The following is a 20,245-nucleotide window of genomic DNA, read 5'->3' on the forward strand; positions in this document are numbered from 1 at the left end:
AGGTGTGATTTAAACATAGGTAACTTTTTGCATGGTGAATTCAGAGTTCTTGCATTATAAAATTTTATTTCCTAGCCTACAGGGCCTGAATATAAAATAAGTGAAGCTTGCAACATTTCATCTGTCAGTAGGAAATCATTCACTCCCAGTAGGAGAGGGTTTTATGAGTATACCAGTATTTCTTTCATCCAACCCTTTGTGCTCTGCTTTGTGTTATTCTGATACATAATTTAGGAAATCGTTTTATTTTTAATCTGTTGAGGATTGTTGGACCGTTTAAAAAGAGACTTGAATGATAGGTAGCTACATGATGTTAGAATAGACCCAATGTAAAGAGCTCAACCTTGAACCTGGTTTTGTTTCTCAATTAAGTATTTTAAATATAGAAACTGGCATTTGGAGAAATTAAATTACAGGTTTGGGGTTTTTCCCCCTTTATCTCTACTGAGATATAGAAATGAGCATATTGTTTTAGAACTCCTCTTTGCCACATATACATAGTAATGAGATTTCTTTTGTTTGTGAACATCTGAGTATTACAGAGAAATTTACATTTCCGTTCTCTTACCTCAGAGATTCTTTAGAAGAGGTCAGGTAAAATACAGTCACATGGCAATTTAAATGTCTGTCTCTGACAACTCTTACTTATATCATGTTCTTGCCATATTCTTTTTTTTTTCTGAGACAGATTTCTAACTATGATCAAATTCATACAAATATTGAAAATGTAAGACCTGAAAAGAAGCTAATTTCACTATTCTTTCTACTCTTATTTTAGGGAGCTCTCGTTTTAATGTTAATATTTCACTGAAAGTGATGACTGTACTATCATGTATAACTTTGAAGGGAACTTCCAAAATAGATTTTCTTTTAAAAATTACTTATATTAGGATTTAAGACATGAGATCTATATACCAATGCATTATGCATGCTGTTTGTGAGATTTGCCAAATACACTAATGAAAATCTAATTTATGTAAAATCATTTTTGAATAAAAATCTCTATTGGCAGAGCCCTATCTCATAAACCAGGGATTATAGAACAAGTACTTCCAGAACATAGTGTGCTGCAGCACGTTGATTTTGCGGAAAAATTTCAGGATGAGTTACTAGTAACTGAAGGTAAGAATTTCAACATGTCTAACTACTACAAATGACTCAAAAGATTTATCTAGGTCCAGTGATGTGTTATAGGGTGGAGGAGTATTAGATTATGGAGTCAGGCTGAGTTTGAGCCCCATTTCTGCTGTATGACTCTGGACGTCACCGAGCTCATTTCCTTTTTCGGAAATGAGAGCTATAATACCTAACTTCTCATCCATAAGGAATTGTTGTGAAAATAAAATGAGAGAGCTTTGCTATATAAATGTTGGATGTTATTAATGTATTATGGCACCTATTCTATGGATGGACTTATAAACTGGAGGAGAATGGTCATTACTAAACTCAAAGTAATTACTATTTAAGGTTTAATGATTGCAGACTTGAACTCATTTTGAGATTTCTGTGTCTGCTGTGCAATATATGGAGGAGGATGTGACAGTGGGGGAAAAAATCCAAAATAGACAGCTGTGGAATAATTCCAACCTAGATTTTTAGCTGTATTTGAGCTGAATCATTTAAGCATCTAATGGTGTTTATTACTGTTAAAAAATATATGTACTGAGACATACAAATTGGACAAATTTTTGGGAAGATTTTTGCCACAGTGTTGTTCATAATAGCAGGAAGTTAGAAGTAACTTAAATGTCCAAGAATAGGGCATTGTTTAATTATGTAATAGAATATGTTGTAGCTGTTAAAACAGTATGATTCTATATTAAATGACAAGAGAAAAACTGTTTTAAAGTTTACATATTAAGATCTCATGGTAAAAATAATTTAATGTGTCTGTATACAGCTACATAGGTAAAATTGCAGGAGTATACACACCAACTATTGACAGTGGTTATGTTCCAGTAGTAGAATTTCAGGTGGTAGTGCTTTTCCCCCCATTTTTGTTACTTAGTTTTTTAATGGTAAAATATATATTACTTCTAAAATACGAAATGATAAAGGGATATTTATGCCTGTGTAGAGGTGATGTAGAATAGTCTGTGATCTTTTTGGTAATTAGTAGTCTAGATCATCTACTCAAAGGGAAGGTACGGGTGGATTAGTTTAAAAAAAGTGAAAAGATTTGAAATGGATCTTGTCAGCAGTGTGTTAAGGGAGGCGAATATGGAAAGAACCTTGGATTTGGAATTGAAACAATTTAAAGCCATGTCTGTCACTTTTATCTCCTCTGAGCTTTACCTTCCTCCTCCCTTCATCGTAAGAAAGATCTCAATAAATAAAGGAGTTAAACTGAATTATGCTTTGTAGACAGAAGCACTTAGTAACATACTACAGCAGTCCTGAATACTGTGATTAAAAGTAGGCAGATGAGTTTGTGGTGGTTCAAAAGTTGGCACAGTTGCATGATTCGGCAACATTTCATTTATTGATTGAATGGACATGTACTGAGAGTAGAGGGTGCCAGTCTGTAGAGGTGAAAGATGCAGTCCCTGCCCTTTAGGTTCTCACAGACTAAGGGGAAGACAGGTGATTAATGTGTGGTATGAAAAGAGCCATGATGGATGTGTGTTTAGGAATCTGGAGAATATAGGGATGCCTGGGTGGCTCAGTTGATTGAGTGTCTGCCTTTGGCTCAGATCATAATCTCAGGTTCCTGGGATCAAGTCCCACATCAGACTCCCTGTTCAGCAGAGAGTCTGCTTCTCCCTCTCCCTCTGTGTTCTCTCTTCTTCTCCTACATTCTTTTGAATAAATAAATCTTAGAAAAAAAACAAAAAAAGGAATCTGGAGAATATAGAGAAAGGGTACCCCATTTAAAATGAGGTGACTCTTGAAGTATCTTGAAGAATGAGAAGTTGACAAGATGGAGAAGATGGGGACCAGAATGGGGAAGGATAGTCCAAAGAGAGGGAGTTGCATGTACAGAAATTCAAGAAATGTGTTATGTTAAAGGTCATGTTGACAAACCCAGCCAAGAGCTAAAGTAACCTGTCAAGACTCCCATCTAAAATGGGGTTGAGTTGGGACTTCAGGTAGGTCTTTGGGACACCAGAGTACTAGATTCCTTGAGATGGTATAGTTATTGTCCAGAGGAAAGGAGGAACCAATCCCACTTTGTCTTGTGTTGGTTAGTATAGTAGATCACCTGTGAGAATGTTGCAGTTGAAGTTTTTACATGGTTATTTGGATACATTACCATTACAGGTATTTATAATCTTGCTTTTGCAAAATGATATGATTTGTGGCAAATATTTTCATACTTGATTTAAATTTTTATAGTCTAATATCTTGGTTATTATAAATGTCAATTTACACTTAGTGTGTTCTTTTAAAAATTTTTCAAAAATTATAATTCTTGGGGTGTCTGGGTGGCTCAGTGGGTTGAAGCCTCTGCCTTCGGCTTGGGTCATGATCCCAGGGTCCTGGGATCAAGCCCTGCATCGAGCTCTCTGCTCAGCGGGGAGCCTGCTTCCTCCTCTCTCTCTGCCTGTTTCTCTGCCTACTTGTGATCTCCGTCTGTCAAATAAATAAATAAAGTCTTTAAAAAAATAAAAAGTGTAATTTTTAATGTCCAGCTTGTTACTTTTTTTAAGTAGACGCCATGCCCAGCATGGAGCCCAATGTGGGGCTTAAACTCATGACCCTGAGATCAAGATCTGAGCTGAGAACAAGAGTCAGACAGAGGCTTAACTGACTGAGCCACTCAGGCATCCCTCTTCAACTCTAGCACTATTTTATTAATCGCCAAATTTAGTAGGATTATTGCCGGGTTTCTAGATTTGCTAAAGTTAAATGTCTGTGAGAACACCACTTATAAATTGTATATCCTTAACATCTTTGTGCTTCAGATTCGTCATCCTTGAAGTGGAGATAATATATACCTACCTCAAAGAGTTGTTGTGAAAGCTGACTAGATTAATATGCACGAAGGGATTATAACAGTACCTGGCCCACAGTCAGCTTGTTGCATATGGAGTTTTAAGCATATTAATACTCTAATGCTCACAACAACCCCTGAGATGGATTGTTACTTTATATTTATCCTTGAGGAGACTAGGGTTTAGAGAGGTTAAGTTGCCAAATTCAAGGCCAGAGGCTGAGCTGCCTATAATTTCATGCTAGTCAGTAGAGGTAAACATCAACTGTCACTCATCCTCAACCTTCTTAAGAAAATAATACCCTGTGGTGGTTAATGTGTAAGTTTATCTGTTATTTTGTGGTGTGATTATGTGAAGATTCATGTATTTCAAACATTATTTTCTATTTCAGTGTATGATCTTCCCCAACGGCCTAATGATATTCAGCTCTTTTATGGAAACATGCGTAAAATTATACTTTCAGTAATTGGAGAATTCAGAGATTCCAGGTCTAGCAGTGAATTCCTTCAGCCTTCTTCCGAAGCTGACTTAGAATCTAAAAGGTAAAACAGACAAACAAAACATCTTTCACCAGATTTCAAGATAATTTAATTCATAGTAGAGCTGATCTTTTCTCTGTACTTTTTTGCCTCCCAAAATGTTTATTTCATCTTTATATTTTAGTTTAAGTTGAAATAATTTCAAACTTATGGAAGAGTTTAAAAATAGAGTATATGCTGCCTCCATTGAGATTCCTCAGTTGCTAACATTTTGCCACATTTACCTTATTATTTTATACATACATACATATATATGTAACTTTTTTCTGAATCATTTAAGAGTAAGTTGCGGGTATAATGACCAGTTTATCCTAAGTTTCCTGAAAACACAGACCTTCTTCTAAATAGCTATAGTAAACCCATCAAAATTAGGACCTTAGTATTGTTAAAGTTCTAAGATCTCGTCCACAGATTGCATGCAAACCCCCCAGTTCCCTAATAAAGTTTTATGTATTTGAATCAAAGAAATAAGCAAGAAATCTCCTCTTTGGTTCTGAATCTAATCTGAGATCACACATTACATTTAGTTAGCCTTTCTTCTTTATCCTTTTTCAACATAGGACACTTCCTCAGTCTGTCCTCTTTCATGAAAGAACAGAGGGTTGCATCATCAAACCAGAGCCACAGAATCAAAGATATTACCCAGAACTAATAAGCTTTAGTAATAATTTTAGATGAAAACATGAGGAAATTGGGATTGCTAACGTTGCTTCCTTTTTGCAACATTGGTACTCCACTCTGACTCTTACTGTCACAAAACAAACTGAGGGTGACTGGGGGGAGGGGGTGGGGGGGTAGAGAGAGGGGAGTGGGGTTATGGACATTGGGGAGGGTATGTGATATGGTGAGTGCTGTGAAGTGTATAAACCTGGCGATTCACAGACCTATACCCCTGGGGCTAATAAGACATTATATGTTTATTAAAAAATTTAAAAAAAAATACTCTGGTTCAAATTTAACATGAGGTCTCTAAGTTGTGCATGCGATGATCCGTTGCTTACACAAAAGGGGGAGCTATTTCAGTTACAAAAGCTATTTTATACTTGTGTAATTACATACTTTATGTGATATTTTTTCAAACAACTGTGCCACATAAATTCATAGATTTCAGATTTCTTTACCATAACCAATACTAGACAGACCAGGAATATCCTTTTATAAGCATTCCATAGAAAAGTAAATTAGTGTGTTTGCTGGGAGATGTCATTAGGAAGACCACAGGGAATTTGACCAAGTCATCCTTCTTATTTTCCTGGGCATTCCCTAGTAAAAAAGGGGAAAAGGGTGCAGGAAGCTACTAACTGTTTTCTTGCCAGTGACCTTGATGTTTTTGTATAGACCAGTTACTCTGTAAAATGTCCCTCACACCATGGAAATGATGCTGTTTGTTTTCTCAGTACATCTTCTCAGGTAACGAACAATGCTGATTTGTCCCATTACTAGAAATGTTTTTATCGCTTAAGTAAAATGGTGTGTGCCAGTTTCTCCACTATAGTTAATGAATGTCTTAAAGGGAGATCCTTAGAGATAATGAGTATCATGTTCCTTTTCACACCTGTAGCACCCCAGTGATGATTATTGCCTGAATCCTGTTAGTATTGTCTTATTTACCAAATGGTGATTTTCTAATTCTGTGTTTCTACATTTTCTAGTTGTCTTTCACGATGGGGAAGAGATTTACCTTACCCTCTTTTGTGTACTTACTTACATCAGGGCAGACTGCTGGATTCAGTATTAATCCTTTACTGTCACCATCTGGTCACTTAACCTGGCTCATTATTCACCGGCACAGTGGATATTCTAGGTTTCATGTATACTTTCCCTGTCCCAGCCCTGGAATAGAAGTCCTGAGTCCTTTTGGTAGAGAATAGTATTAGAAACCAGGATATGAGTAGTAAGTGTGCTGTTGCTTTTCAGGTGTTATTACTTCTAGGACCCCTCAGTGGTCAGAGCTAGGAAATAAATGTATTTATATATAAATCCACATGTATCCAAATACGTTTATAAATATGTTGAAACCGTGAGTTTACACTGATATCTCCAGTACTGAGAAACCTGGCTTCATTATCCTCAGTATATTTGCATTTACGCAGTTCTCCTGTTTTTAACCAGTCTTCTCATCACATGGGCTGTCTCCTTGGCACAGTGTTGCCAGCTCGTATTGGCTGAGAGTTCTCTGGAAGTTGCAGCCACCAGCTGAGGGCTAACATACCTACCTAGTGCCTCCAACTCATTCCAGCTTGCCTTCTTCCCTATATTTAAAAAAACAAAAAATGGAAAACAAAAACCTTATTAGAGTATAATTCATATGCAGTATCCTTTTAGTTTCAGTTGTATATCATAGTGATTTGATATTTTTATGCATTATGAAATGGTGCCCACAATAAGTCTAGTTACCATCTGTCACCATACGAAGTTATTACAATATTATTGACTATATTCCCTAAGCTGTTTATTACATCCCCATAATTTGTTTATTTTTTAACTAGAAGTTTGTACCTCTTAATCCCCTTCACCTGTTTCTCCCACACCCAGCCCCTCTCCCGCCCCCTGAAACCAACAGTTTGTTTCCTGTGTCAAAGAGTCTGTTTCTGTTTTGTTTTGTCTGTTCATTCATTTTGTATTTTAGATTCCACATGTAAGTGAAATTATTTAGTATTTGTATTTCTCTGTCTGACGTATTTCACTTAGCATAATACCCTCTAGGTGCATGTTGTCACAAATGGTTAGATTTCATTCTTTTTTATGACTAATATTCCACTGGGCATATAAACCGCATCTTTATCCATTCGTCTATCATGGACATAGTTTGCGTCGATATTTTGGCTATTTTAAGTAATGCTGCAGTGAGTGTGGGGATGCATATATCTCTTCAGATTTGTATTTTCATCTTCTTTGGATAAATACTTAGAGTAGAATTGCTGGATCATATGGTAACTTAACTTTCAATTTTTTGAGGAACCTCCGTACTATTTTCCATAGGGGCTTCACCAGTTTGCATTCCCACCAGCAGTGCACAAGGGTTCCCTTTGCTCTCCATCTTCGCTAGCACTTTTTTGTTGTCTTTGATAAGAGCCAATTTGAGAGGTGTGAGGTGATTTCCTATGGTTTTGATGATTAGTGATGTTGAGCATCTTTTCTTTCTTTTTGAGCATCTTTTCATGTGCCTCTTGGTCATCTGTATGTCTTCTTTGGGAAAATGTCTGTTCAAGTCCTCTGCCCATTTTTTAAATCAGGCTATTTCCTTTTTTTGGTACTGAGTTGTAGAAGTTCTTTCTGTCATCTGGATATTAACCTTTTATCAGATAAATGATTTGTAAGTAGGTTTCAGTAGTTTGCCTTTTCATTTTGTTTTGATTATTCACTTCGCTGTACTAAAGCTAGTATCTTATCTTTCTCAAATTATTCCAAAAAATAAAAGGAAAGAAGAACTTCTTATATGACGCCAGCATTACCCTGAAACCGAAACCAGGCAAAAACACCTTAGAAAAAGAAAATTACATGTCAACATCCTTAATGAACACAGATTTAGAAATACTCAACAAAATATTGGCAGACTGAATTCAACAATATATTAAAAGGATTTCTATGCTTCTAATGATAATTCTTTTCTAAGATATTCAATCAAAGAGTTAAAAATAGTAGTTACATAGATTAAAAATTATATCAAAAACCACTTAAATTGTGAGGAGCTGGTTTTTAGGAAAATAAACAACCAAGAAGCAGCTTTATAATCTGTAAAAAATTGTTTCTGACTTTTAGCTGGTACCTCCATTATATCTCTGTCTCTGGGGCAGTAGAGGTCTGATTGGAAAAGGAGCAGGTGAGAGGGCCATGGGTAAGAGCGTGAGGAGGGGATTCTTCTCTGTCTGTTGAGTGTCTACTTGAAATAAAGATGGAGCTCTGCTCTATGGTAGGAGAATTTGGGCACCACTCAAGTGAACTTCAGTTAAATCATAAGCTTCTATGATTACAAAATTCATTAGAATTACAAGTTTTTGTAATCTAAGGCTAAACACTTTTAACACTTAATAAAAAATCTTAAGCCTTATCAGCATTTCTTACCATAGTATTTTGCCCAGAAGACTTTCTTTGATGTTAGCATCATGAAACCAGTTATCATTGTATAGTTATAGATATATTAAGAGTTTTGTTTTTTAAAAATTCTTAATATTGGGTAGTTTTCTCCTAAACCTTTTTTTTTTTTTTTTAAGATTTTATTTATTTATTTGACAGAGATCACATGCAGACGGAGAGGCAGGCAGGGAGAGAGGAGGAAGCAGGCTCCCTGCTGAGCAGAGAGCCTGATGCGGGGCTTGATCCCAGGACCCTGGGATCATGACCTGAGCCGAAGGCAGAGGCTTTAACCCACTGAGCCACCCAGGCGCCCCTCTCATAAATCTTTTAAGAGACTTCAGATGGCATGCTAAGGTCAAGACAGGAAAGAAATTTAATCAGTATTCTAATGAAAGATTAGCATAACAATATTTGAACTATTCTGTCTTTTTATACATTACTTTAAGAATACACAGTGAAGGGGCACCTGGGTGGCTTAGTGGGTTAAGACTCTGCCTTCGGCTCAGGTCATGATCTCAGGGTCCTGGGATTGAACCCTGCATCAGGTTCTCTGCTTGGTGGGGAGCCTGCTTCCCCCCCTCTCTCTGCCTGTTTGTGATCTCTTTTTCCGTCAAATAAATAAATAAAATCTTTAAAAAAAAATGAATACACAGTGAACAATTTTTATTCCATGAAACATACACAGTATATTCCATAATGCACTTTCAGTTTTACCTAAATGTTTTTAGATTTATGAAGAATTAATATAAAAATATGACATGGTCTGGCTTTTTAATCTTTTTTTAAAAGCAGAAATATAATATTTTAATATACAGTTTCTATACAGCCAAAAAGTAAAACATTGCAGTAAAATATTGGTGAGAAAACACAGTATTTCATTTACAGTGCATGGCAAATGGTTAACATCCTTAGTCATAAGCTTTTTATTTTTTTATATTTTTTAAGATTTTATTCATTTATTTGATAGAGACACAACCAGAGAGTGAATACAAGTGGGGGGAGTGAGAGAAGGAGAAGCAGGCTTCCTGCTGAGCAGGGAGCCCTATATGAGGCTCGATCCCAGGACCCTGGGATCATGACCTGAGTCAAAGGCAGACACGTAATGACTGAGCTACCCAGGCGCCCCAGCTTCTTACCATTTTTAATTTCTTTCCTCTCCCCATCTCTCTTTCTGTTTCTGTAGTGAATCTGATGGTCCTGGGAAACATGGTGGCAATGTTTCTTTGGATGTTTTACCAGTTAAGGGTCCTCAAGGTTCTCCACTTCTTTCACAAGCTGTTTGCCCACCCCAAGATAAATCATCCTCTAAGGAAATGTGGACTGTCCAGCCTGAACACTTGATTTTGTTGGCCCCCTCTTGTGAGTATATCAGTAATAACACAACAGCAGTGCACTCTGGAAACCAGGGCTGTACTCACTCCAAGCCCATTGCTCATCTAGGAAATATACTTGGAGTGTATACAGATGTGACTAATGGCTTATGCAGGTCCTCCTCTCCCCTACTGAGACCTACCTCACACGCAACCTTTGCATTGTCTAGCACAAGGCCATTGTCCTCATTCCAAGCTTCCAGTTCCCCATCTGGCTGGGCCACTAGTCCATGGGCCCTTTCTCCCACCACATACCTTGCCCCAAAGATCTCATTTGGTACTTGGCATCTTTTACTCTTCACATTGATATAGTTGCTTCAGAGTAGGAATAAATCTGGTACCAATGTATGTGCCTAAGATAAGACCAGATGGTAACAATTTCCAGATGCCCTTTTACCTCTTTGTTCAATATCTTTGTAGTTTAAGAGTAAACACAATGGTCTTATTTTACCAGGGATTTGAAATTCCTATAAAGCAAAATTAAGTTGGTAGACTAATGTATTTAGGATTCTTTTTTACTATTTATTAACATTTGGGTTTTTTTCACTAATGCTAAATATAAGTTATATTTTATTTCTCTGATATAATAGGTGATCTGGCAAAAACTGCATGTTTCCAGATTTTAAATAATTCCGTTAGGTTACTGAAATTTGAGTTGTATTGGCCGGCCCATTGCCTCACTGTAACACCACAACATGGATTTATCCCACCAGAGTAAGTATAACTTCCCTTCCCTCGAGGTGTTCAGATGTTAGCATGGTGACTTTTGAAGGATCAGATATTATGCCATTTTAATTTATTCAGTAGAATTTTGCTATATGCTCCCTGTACAGAGTTCCCTGTGTTTTTGTGGGACCGACCACAGTGAAGTTCAAGATTCATGCTCCTTAGCAGAGTAGAGCCCACGTCCATGGCCACTTACAGTGTATATAGCCTAAAAGGGTTAAGAGATAGAGTGAGGTGGGAAAGATTTCCTGAAGTAGAAAACATCAGATTGTGCAGACATGTTACTCTGCATACCAAATTACAAAGCAGGAGATGCAGCTAGGCAGATGATGAAGGGTGGTGGTCCCTAAAGCCCAGATGGTTCTGTCCTTCATTACCTTGGGTCTGGCTCAACTTATTCTGCTAGTTTTGTCTAACGGACATTTTATAGACAAAGCTTCCTGACTTTTAATATGTCTGAACCATAACCTGGCTTGCCATTTTTTACAAATAATATTCTAAGAAGGAAGTCTTGGAGACCAGATGCTGATAAGCAGTTGTCCTCTTTGGACAGCTTAATTATTAATAGGAGGTAAAGCTGCACTTCTGCAGCTTTTCAGGGACTTCGTCTGGGTTGGCACAGAACTTTCACATCTGCAGGTTGCTTCCTATTTGGGAATGGAAGCTTCGCAGAAGAGCAACATGAAGTTATTTGCTTTTGCAAAGTGGTGAAGTGTGCATTTTAGAAGAGTTATAGTTGACTAATACTGACCTAAGGTAGGGTTAGGGATACTCCAGAGAAACATTCCTAGGACCAAAGCAATGAATTAAATATTTACTAATTAATGGTTGAAAAGATAGGGAAATGATAGAACAGATTGTTCACAAATAACTTTTAACATCATCCCACATATTTAGCTGTTAGGAATGGAAAATACTCTTGCTCTGCCATTTTTTAAAAAGATTTTATTTTATTTGAAAGAGAGCATGAACAGTAGGTAAGAGGCAGAGGGAAAGGGAGAAGCAGACTCCCTGCTGAGCAGGGAGCCCAACTCAATCCTCACTCCCAAGACCCTGAGATCATGACCTGAGCTGAAGGCAGATGCTTAACTGTCTGAGCCACCCAGGCACGCTTGCTCTGCCGTTTTTGACATGTGTGCCAAAGTACCTTTTACAACTTTTTTTGTTTCTTCTAAGTCACAAATCTGATTACATTATCCACGTTTAAAAGTCGTCTTTGACATTCCATAACTCTTGAAGAGGACAGTGAACTCAGAAAGTTTTAGCAATTGGATAAAAAAAGAGTCTTTTTCATTTCTATTCCATCCCCCTCCCTTTTTCTTACAGTTTTCTTTCCTGCTGTTTCATTCTCTATGTACGGTAACTGTATCATTCTTTGTTATCAGGTGGCTCAGAGCTTTTGTATATTGGTCCTGTGCTCTAGAAATTTTTATTTTGAATTGCTTTTTAAATGGTATTTCTACGATATGGTCTGTTTTCACATGAGTTTTCCCCTTAGGTTCATGGGTTTATGCCACTTAACTTTTTGTTAGCCACTGAGTTGGGGCTGATGCAGAATCAGACATGTACAGGGTCTCACCTCTTCTCTGCTCTTTGTGAGCAACAAGGAGAGCTGGACATTGATAGAACAGTATTTATAACTTGTGGTTGTTGCTGTTCAAGTATAGGATATTCTTGGTTCTCATTATTAAATTATTTTTTCCAGGAGTAAGCTTCAAATTCTTGTGAGTCCTAATTCCTCCTTATCCACAAAACATTCAATGTTCCCCTGGAGTGGTTTAATCTATGTACACTCTGACAATGGACAGAAGGTACTTTAAGTGTTTGTTTTTAAGCAGCATTTTTCCTGTTTTGCAGCTTAAGTGTTGTGATCCTTATTAGCATTTACTTTTCAGAAGTAAAATGAAGGGGCCTGTCCTTTCAGCCTGGCTAGATGTATTCATATAGAGAGCTTAGCACAGACGTTTTCCATTAGTGATCTGAACAATTCTCCTGGGTGGGGCAGAAATGGAGAGTGGAGCCTAGAAACCACTATTGATTTGTAAAATATGCATTGAAAAAGAAGGGAGTTGGGAGAGTCAAAGATTTACTTTGAGATCTGAATGAATTTTCTAATCCATCCATGTTTCATTTGTTTGGCATTTCTTTTCTCCACCGTGTTTTAAAAATAAGAATTGTTTCTTTAAAATGATAGCTCCACTTGTGTCCTAAATTATTTGGTCATTTCAGAAAATTGTGAAAGTTCAAATTCGAGAAGACTTAACCCAGAAAGAACTCCTTGCTCACTCGGCCACCAGCGCATTTAGAATCCTTTCTCCAGGAGCTGAGCCTGCAGTTGGTCATCTGGTGAAACCAATGACAAAACCACGTTCCACAAAAGTTGAGATAAGAAACAAGACTATTACTTTTCCTGCAACAGAACCTGGTGAAACTTCAGGTGTGGTATCACAAGGTTATATAATTCAAATGACCACGGTTTTGTTGAGTCTAACACTGTTTTTAGTGACCTTCATTGTAGTGACAGGGATAATATTGTCCCCTATTTCAGGAGATACTCACGTTGTCATTGGCAGTCACTTCAATCACAGGCCAGATTGGAGGAGCTTAAAAATTGTAAAATATTAAATCTAGGTATTTAAGAACTGTGTGTATTCTGGGAGTCTCAGATTCCACCTGGTCAGAACCATCCTTCCCCAGCTCTCACTGGGTCTTTTACCAGACCTGCTAATTAGTTAGCAGCTGAAGAAGAGGAGAAAGTAGGTAAAACCTGGTTCTGTCCCTCACTAATGAAACTTTGAAGCACTAAAAGAGGTTAAATAGATACACTCAGTTTCTCCATTTGTAAAATGACCATCATAGTCCACCACTCTCATGGAGCGCTTTGAGGACTAAATGAAATAATGTATTTAAGGCGCTCGGCATAGTGTTTGGCACATAGTAGGTACTCAGTATTGCTAATACTCCTCCAGGGTCCTGTGAACCCTGCTTTTGCTTGCCCTCCCTTCCTCCCTCCCTGTGATGGCTCAGTCTAAGTGACTGGGGTTGCATGTGGGACTTGTTGGAAAGGGTGTGGGCCTTCTGTCACCTGGCCCTCACTCCCTGTCTCTCTCCCTGGCTTTGTCTTCCACTCATACTCAATTTCCACTGCCTGTTAAGCCTGTCCCTCCCTGGTCATCGCCTATCCGCTCACTGCATCCTCCCCTTTCGTGTCCTCTAGGAGTTCCAGTGGCTCTCTGGCCTCATTCCGATGTCCAGGCCACTGGCCCTACTACCTCCTCACTCTTCCGCACCCTGGTCTCGGCCATTTCTGCTTGAATTCTGTCGTCTATCACTGCAGTTACTGCCTTAGGAATGCTCTTAACTGCTGTGTGCCCCTCCCTCTGCAGTCCTACACTGCAAGATCCTAAGATCCGAAGCCGAGTCAGAGCCAGCCGCCTCCCAGCTCTGTGTCTCCTGTAGCCGAACCTCGCTGCTAGAGGAAACAGCAACTGCACCTGCACATTTGTGGTCTCTGTTCTCAGATGCCACTGGGCACCAGGCTGTTCTAGCAGCCCTCCTTCGTGTGTCTCCTTTCCCTGTAGTCATTCGACAGCTTCACTCTTAGTGCCCCTCCCCGGCTCCTGGTTTCTCTTCCTAGCTCTCGATTTTGCTTCACACATCATTGCAAATACAGAAGCCATTAGACTAAATGGGAGGCTTCTGCTTGCATCCCAAATGAACCCTTCTGCCTGGAATGTAGGCCCATCTATTCTTGCTGTCTCAGGGCCTTCCTCTGCCCCTTTTCTCTCCTCTGTCGTCAGTTTCTCCCTTTGTTGATGCCTTTCCATTGGCACTCAGTACTCTCTGCCATCACGTGTCTAAGGAATGCCCTTCTTGGCCCCACGTCTCCTTACTGCTCTCCCTGCTTCCTCGACACCCCTCCCTCATGGAAGGATTGTGCTTCCTGCCTTCATTTCCTCGGGCTGTAACCGAATTGGTGCTGCCACCTGCCTTGACCCCACTATCAAGGTCACTGAAAAGGGAGTGTCTCCTTCATAGGTCTTTGTTAATTTGACCCCTCAAGGCTGGCAACCACTCCTTCCTTGGACTACTCTCTTGTGCCTCTCCTGGTTTTCCCTGCTTCACAGGCTCCTTCTCAGTTTTCGCTGATGATTCTTTTTCTTCCTGGGCCTGCCTGTGTCCCCCTCTTTCTCTCTGCTCTTCCTGTACCCTGCTCAGCTTCTGCCCTGTTGGCATCTCACAAACAGAACTCCTGTTTTACCCATGAAGCCTGCCTCTTCTCCAGCCCTACCCATGTCCGTAAGTGGCCCTGCTGTCTGCTCATTAAGCCAAATCCCTGGAAATTATTTGCTCACTGCTCTCTCCCTCTTCCCACACAGTCCACTAGCAAGTCCTTTGCAGTCCGTGTTCAGAATGGATCCCCTGTCCGCCTGCTCCTTTTCCTCCCACTGCCTTGACTCAAGCCTAATAGACACTACCCCACGTGTCTTCTCTCCCCGCAGCTGTTGCTGAGGCATCTTACCAGGGCTCCTCGTCCACTCTGACCCCCTTGTGGTCTCTCCTCTCCACAGCAGCCAGTAACTCTTTAAATTAACATGGAAATCATCTTACAGCTCTCTTGCTTAAGCCCTTCATTATCCTTTGATTAAATCCAAAACAAGATATCTGTCAAATTTGATTTTGTTAGAAAATACTGTAAATTCCCATGGGGCTCCTCTGAGGATCTGATGAGTGTATTTTTCCTCTCTGATGAGGTAATTAGTCATTATTACACAGTATCACAGTAATCTGCTTGTTTACTTACATCTCCAAGAATTGTTTGACTTGTGACATGTGTGTTCTTGTAGAAAATTTTCTGGAACTTGAAAATCATGGTAACACGGAAGTGAAGTGGCATCTGTCATCCTTAGCTCCACCTTACGTCAAGGTCAGTAATAATTGCCTTAGATATATTCGTTTTAATGTTTAAACTTTATTCAGGGTGTTTTTATACTGAATTATGAACATAGGTTGAGATTATTGGGGTTTTTTTGGTCCCACTAATTCACTTACTTGATTTTCTCTATAGATGGGCCTAATACATGCCCCATCTTTTTTACAAGATGGTTTTTAGAGTCAGATTAGAGAGTATATTTGGAAATATGTGCTTGCTCATTTAATGCTACCTCCTACAGTCCTGATTTTTATCTGAAAATCACTTTATTTTGAAAAAACATGAAAGTTTTATTATAGAATATTGTGTGCATATGCACATGCGTGTGCATTTTTCTTTTCCACAGTCTGGGTACTTTTCCGTGTTTTCAGCCAGTAGGAGCTAGTGTAGGAGACCAGACTCTTTGTCAGTGAGTGCTAGCCTCCTCTATACTGCAAATGGTCTCCAGCAGCGGGCTCTCTACCTAAACTGAGCGTGTCGTCACCTATGTTGTTTAGAATGCTGTGTCCTTCCTGCTGTGTTTTTTGTGTGACAGTGGTAGTTTGGAGCCCTCATACTAACAAAATGTGTGCAAAAATAGTGCTGTATCTACTGAAAAAAAATAACTGGTATTGCATATGATGTTAAAATGTACATTCAGCAAAGCGTCTTCAGGGTCCTTGAGGAGCAGGCCGCCCTTGAACAGGATGAGCACCATCCTAAAGCTGACTAGCCGGGAAGGAGTGGCTGCTGATGGAAGGAGGGGCGTCAGCATGGGCCTTTGTGAGCAGTGTTAAGGAGTGCTCCCATTCCTAGGTGGGCACTGAGCTCTCCTGGCCCCTGCAAAATGGGTTTGTGTGTCCTTGGTAACCATAAAGGTAATGGTGTCACTCTGACTTCTGTTTTTTTCATTTGATTGCTTAAATGATTGTAGGGAGTTGATGACAGTGGAGATGTTTTTAGAGCTACCTATGCAGCATTCATATGTTCTCCTATTTCTGGTATACTGGAAAGCCGTGGAATTCGGAAGGTGAGTTTTGATGTTCTTTTCATAGCCATTGGTAAGAACATGGTGTCGATTGACCAGGGGACCTTCATTTGTTTCCACCCAGAGTAGCGGCTTCACCTAGACCAGTCTTGCTCTGCTAACAACCAGCTTTCCACAGGAGAAGACCTGCCTCAGTGCATGTTAGTAGTCTGCTTCCTGCAGCAGAGCTCTTGCTTTCTAAACAGCTAAACAAAATGCCATGCTTAATGGTAGGATTGATTTACATTCTGATATAAGCGCTTCAGGTGGCCACAGGCTGCCAGTACTTATAACACACTTCGAATAGCTCTAATCTAGACAGTATTTTTGTCCACCAGCCATAATAATCTGCTACCACTCAAGAACAACTGTGTTCATGTCATAGTCAACAGTATATCTTCATGGGCAAATGGTGATGGAGCCTTTTAGTACCATGATCCTCTTTAGTTCTAATCCATTGGTAGACCTGACATAGCTTTTTCAAATATCCCTTAGTGACATAGTCATTCACTTGGTCTCAGTAATATACTTTTTCATTTGCTAACTGCTGAAACTCATTTAAACTATAGCATTTATATGACATTGGTCCATTTTTTCCGAGATTCAGACTGGTAATCAGTTCTAGACTATAGTTGTGGACTCATTACTGACTATACCAGAATCTTTGAGCAATGATAGTCACAAACCCTGTGCACTTTACTAGGTCTGTGTAACAGGCTTCCAGAAGGTTTCTGATTTTTTTGGAAAGGCATACTGTTCTATGGCGTAGTTTATTTTATTTCCCAGCCCACAGTAATGGCAAGGCAGTATAACAAGGAACAAACACGTTGCTTAACAAAAGTTCAACATCTGGGGCAAAGGCAGTGGGGGAAGGGTTGCAAAAAAAAGCCAGCAGGAAAGACATCCTAATCCTATGTTCATGGATCAGAATATCTAACATTACTAAAATAGCAGTATGCCCTAAATTGATCTACAGATTCGATATAATCTCAATAAAAAATCCCAGGTGGTGTTTGGTTTTTTGTTTGTTTTTTAAAGAAATTGACATGCTGATCCTAAAATTCATGTAGATATGCAAGAGAACCAGATAACCAAAGCAATCTTGAAAAAGAACAGAGAGGATTCATACTTCTCATTTTCAAAACCATACTAATCAAAACTGTAGTATTGACATAAGGATAGAAATACAGAATATGTGGAATAGACTTGAGGGTCCCCAAATAAACCCTCGTATTTATGGTCAGTTGATTTTTTTCAATAAGGGTACTGAGACAGTTCAATAGGGAAAGAATATTTTGAACAAGTGGTGCCAGGACAACTGATATCCTCCTGCAAAAGTATTAAGTTGGATCCTTACCTCACACCATATCCAAAAAGTAATTTGAAGTAGACCATAGACCTAAATGTAAGAGCTGAAACTATAAAATTCCTGAAAGATAACATAGTAAATATTCATGACCTTGGGTTAAGCCTTGGTTTCTTAGACATGACACCAGTAAAACACAAGTGACAAAAGAAAAAATAGATGAGTTACCAAAATGTAAAACTTGAGTGCATCAAAGGATACTATTAAGAAAGTGAAAAGGGATACCAGATTATGGGAGAAAATGTTTAGAAATCATACATTTAATGAAGGATTTGTACCCCAAATGTGTAAAGAACTCCTACAACTAGATAACCCAAAGACAAATAACCAGTTTTAAAAATGGGTAAAGATCTGAATAGATAAAAAGAGGGGCTCCTGGGTGGCTCAGTTGGTTAAGTACCTTCCGCTCAGGTGTTGATCTTAGTGTCCTGGGATCTAGTCCCGCATTGGGCTCCCTCCCCCTGCTCTTATGCACTCACTCACTCTCCCCTCTCCAAATAAAGTAAAATCTTTAAAAAAAAAAAATTCTGAATAGAGGTTTCTCAAAAAAAAAAATATATATATACAGGTGACCAATAAATATATGAAAAAATATTTGAATCACTGTTCATTAGGGAAATGCAAAACAAAACCACAGTGAGATATCACTTCACATGCCTAGGATGACACAGATTTTGAAAATCAGACAATAACAAGTGTTGGTAAGAATAAGGAGAAATTAAAACCCTCATACATTGTTGGTAGGAATGGAAAATGGTACAGCTGCTTTGCATAACAGTTTGACAATTCCACAATAGGTTAAATGTAGAATTACCATATGACCCACCAACTTCACTTCTGAATATATACCCCAGAACACTGCAAACCAGAGTTCAGGGCACCTCAGTGGCTTAGTAAGTTAAGTATCTGCCTTTAGCTGAGGTCAAGATCCCAGGGTCCTCAGATGGAGCCCCGCATGGGGCTTCTTGCTTTTCAGGAGGTCTGCTTCTCCATATCCCTCTGACCGCCCCCTGCTCGTGCACCCCTCGTCTCTCTCAAATAAATAAATAAAATCTTAAAAAAAAAGAAATCCAGTGTTCAAACAAAAACTTATACGCAAATGTTCATAGCAGCCTTATTCAAGATAGCGAAAAAGGATAGAAATAACCCAAATGTCCATCAACTGATAGATGGAGAAACAAAATGTATACCCATACAGTGAAGTAATACTTGGCTCTAAAAAGGAATGAAGTAGTGATAACATGCTACCACATGAACCTTGGAAACATGCTAAGTGAAACAATCCAGAGATAAAAGGCCATATATTGTGTGACTGAGTTTGTGTGAAATATGTAAAATAGGTAAATCTGTAGAGACAGAAAGTAGATATGTGGTTGTTTGGGCTGGAAGTGAAGGTCGGGAGTGGGGAATGACTGCTGATTGTATGGGGCTGGGTTTTTTGTGGATTGTTGGAAATAGTTTAAAATCAGGTTGTGGTGGTGGTTGCACAGTTCTGGAAATACACTAGAAACCCTGACTGCACTTGAAGTGGGTGTATGAATTCTATCTCAATGAAGCTTTGAAAATAGAAAAACAAGGATGCAGGATTTCTCCTTTCACACAGTAGAACATAGAAATGAAACCTCAGTGGGATCTTTGATTTTTTGTGTGTTCATCACTGTATATCTTGGACTGAACTCGTTGCTTGCCACGCTGTCAGGTCACATTCATCAACTGAATTCCAGGTCTGAGTGCTTAATTTATGTTAGGGGAGAAGAAAGCAAGGCACATCATTCTGGGACCATTTAGGGAAATACTCCCTAAAAAGTACCACTATTGATGTATGTAATAGTGATCCAGAAGGAAGAAAAAATTAGTTTGTTAGTTACCTGTTTCTTAAAGTAAGAGATGTACATAGTAGTTTTCTGAAACATCGGTCAGTTTGAATGGGATTAAATGAGCTAACGAATGCTCAAGCTCCTATTATGTGTCTAGTGTGTGTCACATACAGTACTAGTAGGTTGTCCCCTCCTCTTTGTTTATTTTTGGTGTTGGAAAACAGTGTTCCAGATAATTCGTAGAGTTTCACCATTTAGGACATGATTGTTTTCATTTTTTCTCCTTGATCTTGGCAGTGTCCATACCCTCTTTAACAGTGTAGTTCCCTAATCTTGATGATCACCTCTTTTCCATCAGTATCCTGCCGTTGCCTCCACACCCTAAGACTTGCTGGCTGCATTGTTTCTTATGTTCTGTATTGACAGAAATTGGGTCACTTAACAGTTTTAACGTAAAGTCCAGACTCAAAGATACT

General features: G+C 38.9%; 1 protein-coding gene across 1 annotated transcript in view; it reads left to right on the plus strand.

Moving 5' to 3' along the window:
• The window catches only part of CEP192 (centrosomal protein 192), a 128,484-nt gene that overhangs the window by 97,757 nt on the left and 10,482 nt on the right, over positions 1-20,245 (plus strand). The window contains exons 34-41 of the mRNA XM_080822025.1: positions 1,013-1,122; positions 4,327-4,477; positions 9,735-9,910; positions 10,512-10,635; positions 12,353-12,458; positions 12,877-13,084; positions 15,495-15,574; positions 16,494-16,589. Coding sequence (XP_080678151.1) covers positions 1,013-1,122; positions 4,327-4,477; positions 9,735-9,910; positions 10,512-10,635; positions 12,353-12,458; positions 12,877-13,084; positions 15,495-15,574; positions 16,494-16,589 — 1,051 coding nt within the window. The remainder of the gene's footprint in view (positions 1-1,012; positions 1,123-4,326; positions 4,478-9,734; positions 9,911-10,511; positions 10,636-12,352; positions 12,459-12,876; positions 13,085-15,494; positions 15,575-16,493; positions 16,590-20,245) is intronic.

The sequence above is a fragment of the Martes martes genome (assembly GCF_963455335.1).
Source record: "Martes martes genome assembly, chromosome: 13".
Taxonomy (NCBI): domain Eukaryota; kingdom Metazoa; phylum Chordata; class Mammalia; order Carnivora; family Mustelidae; genus Martes; species Martes martes.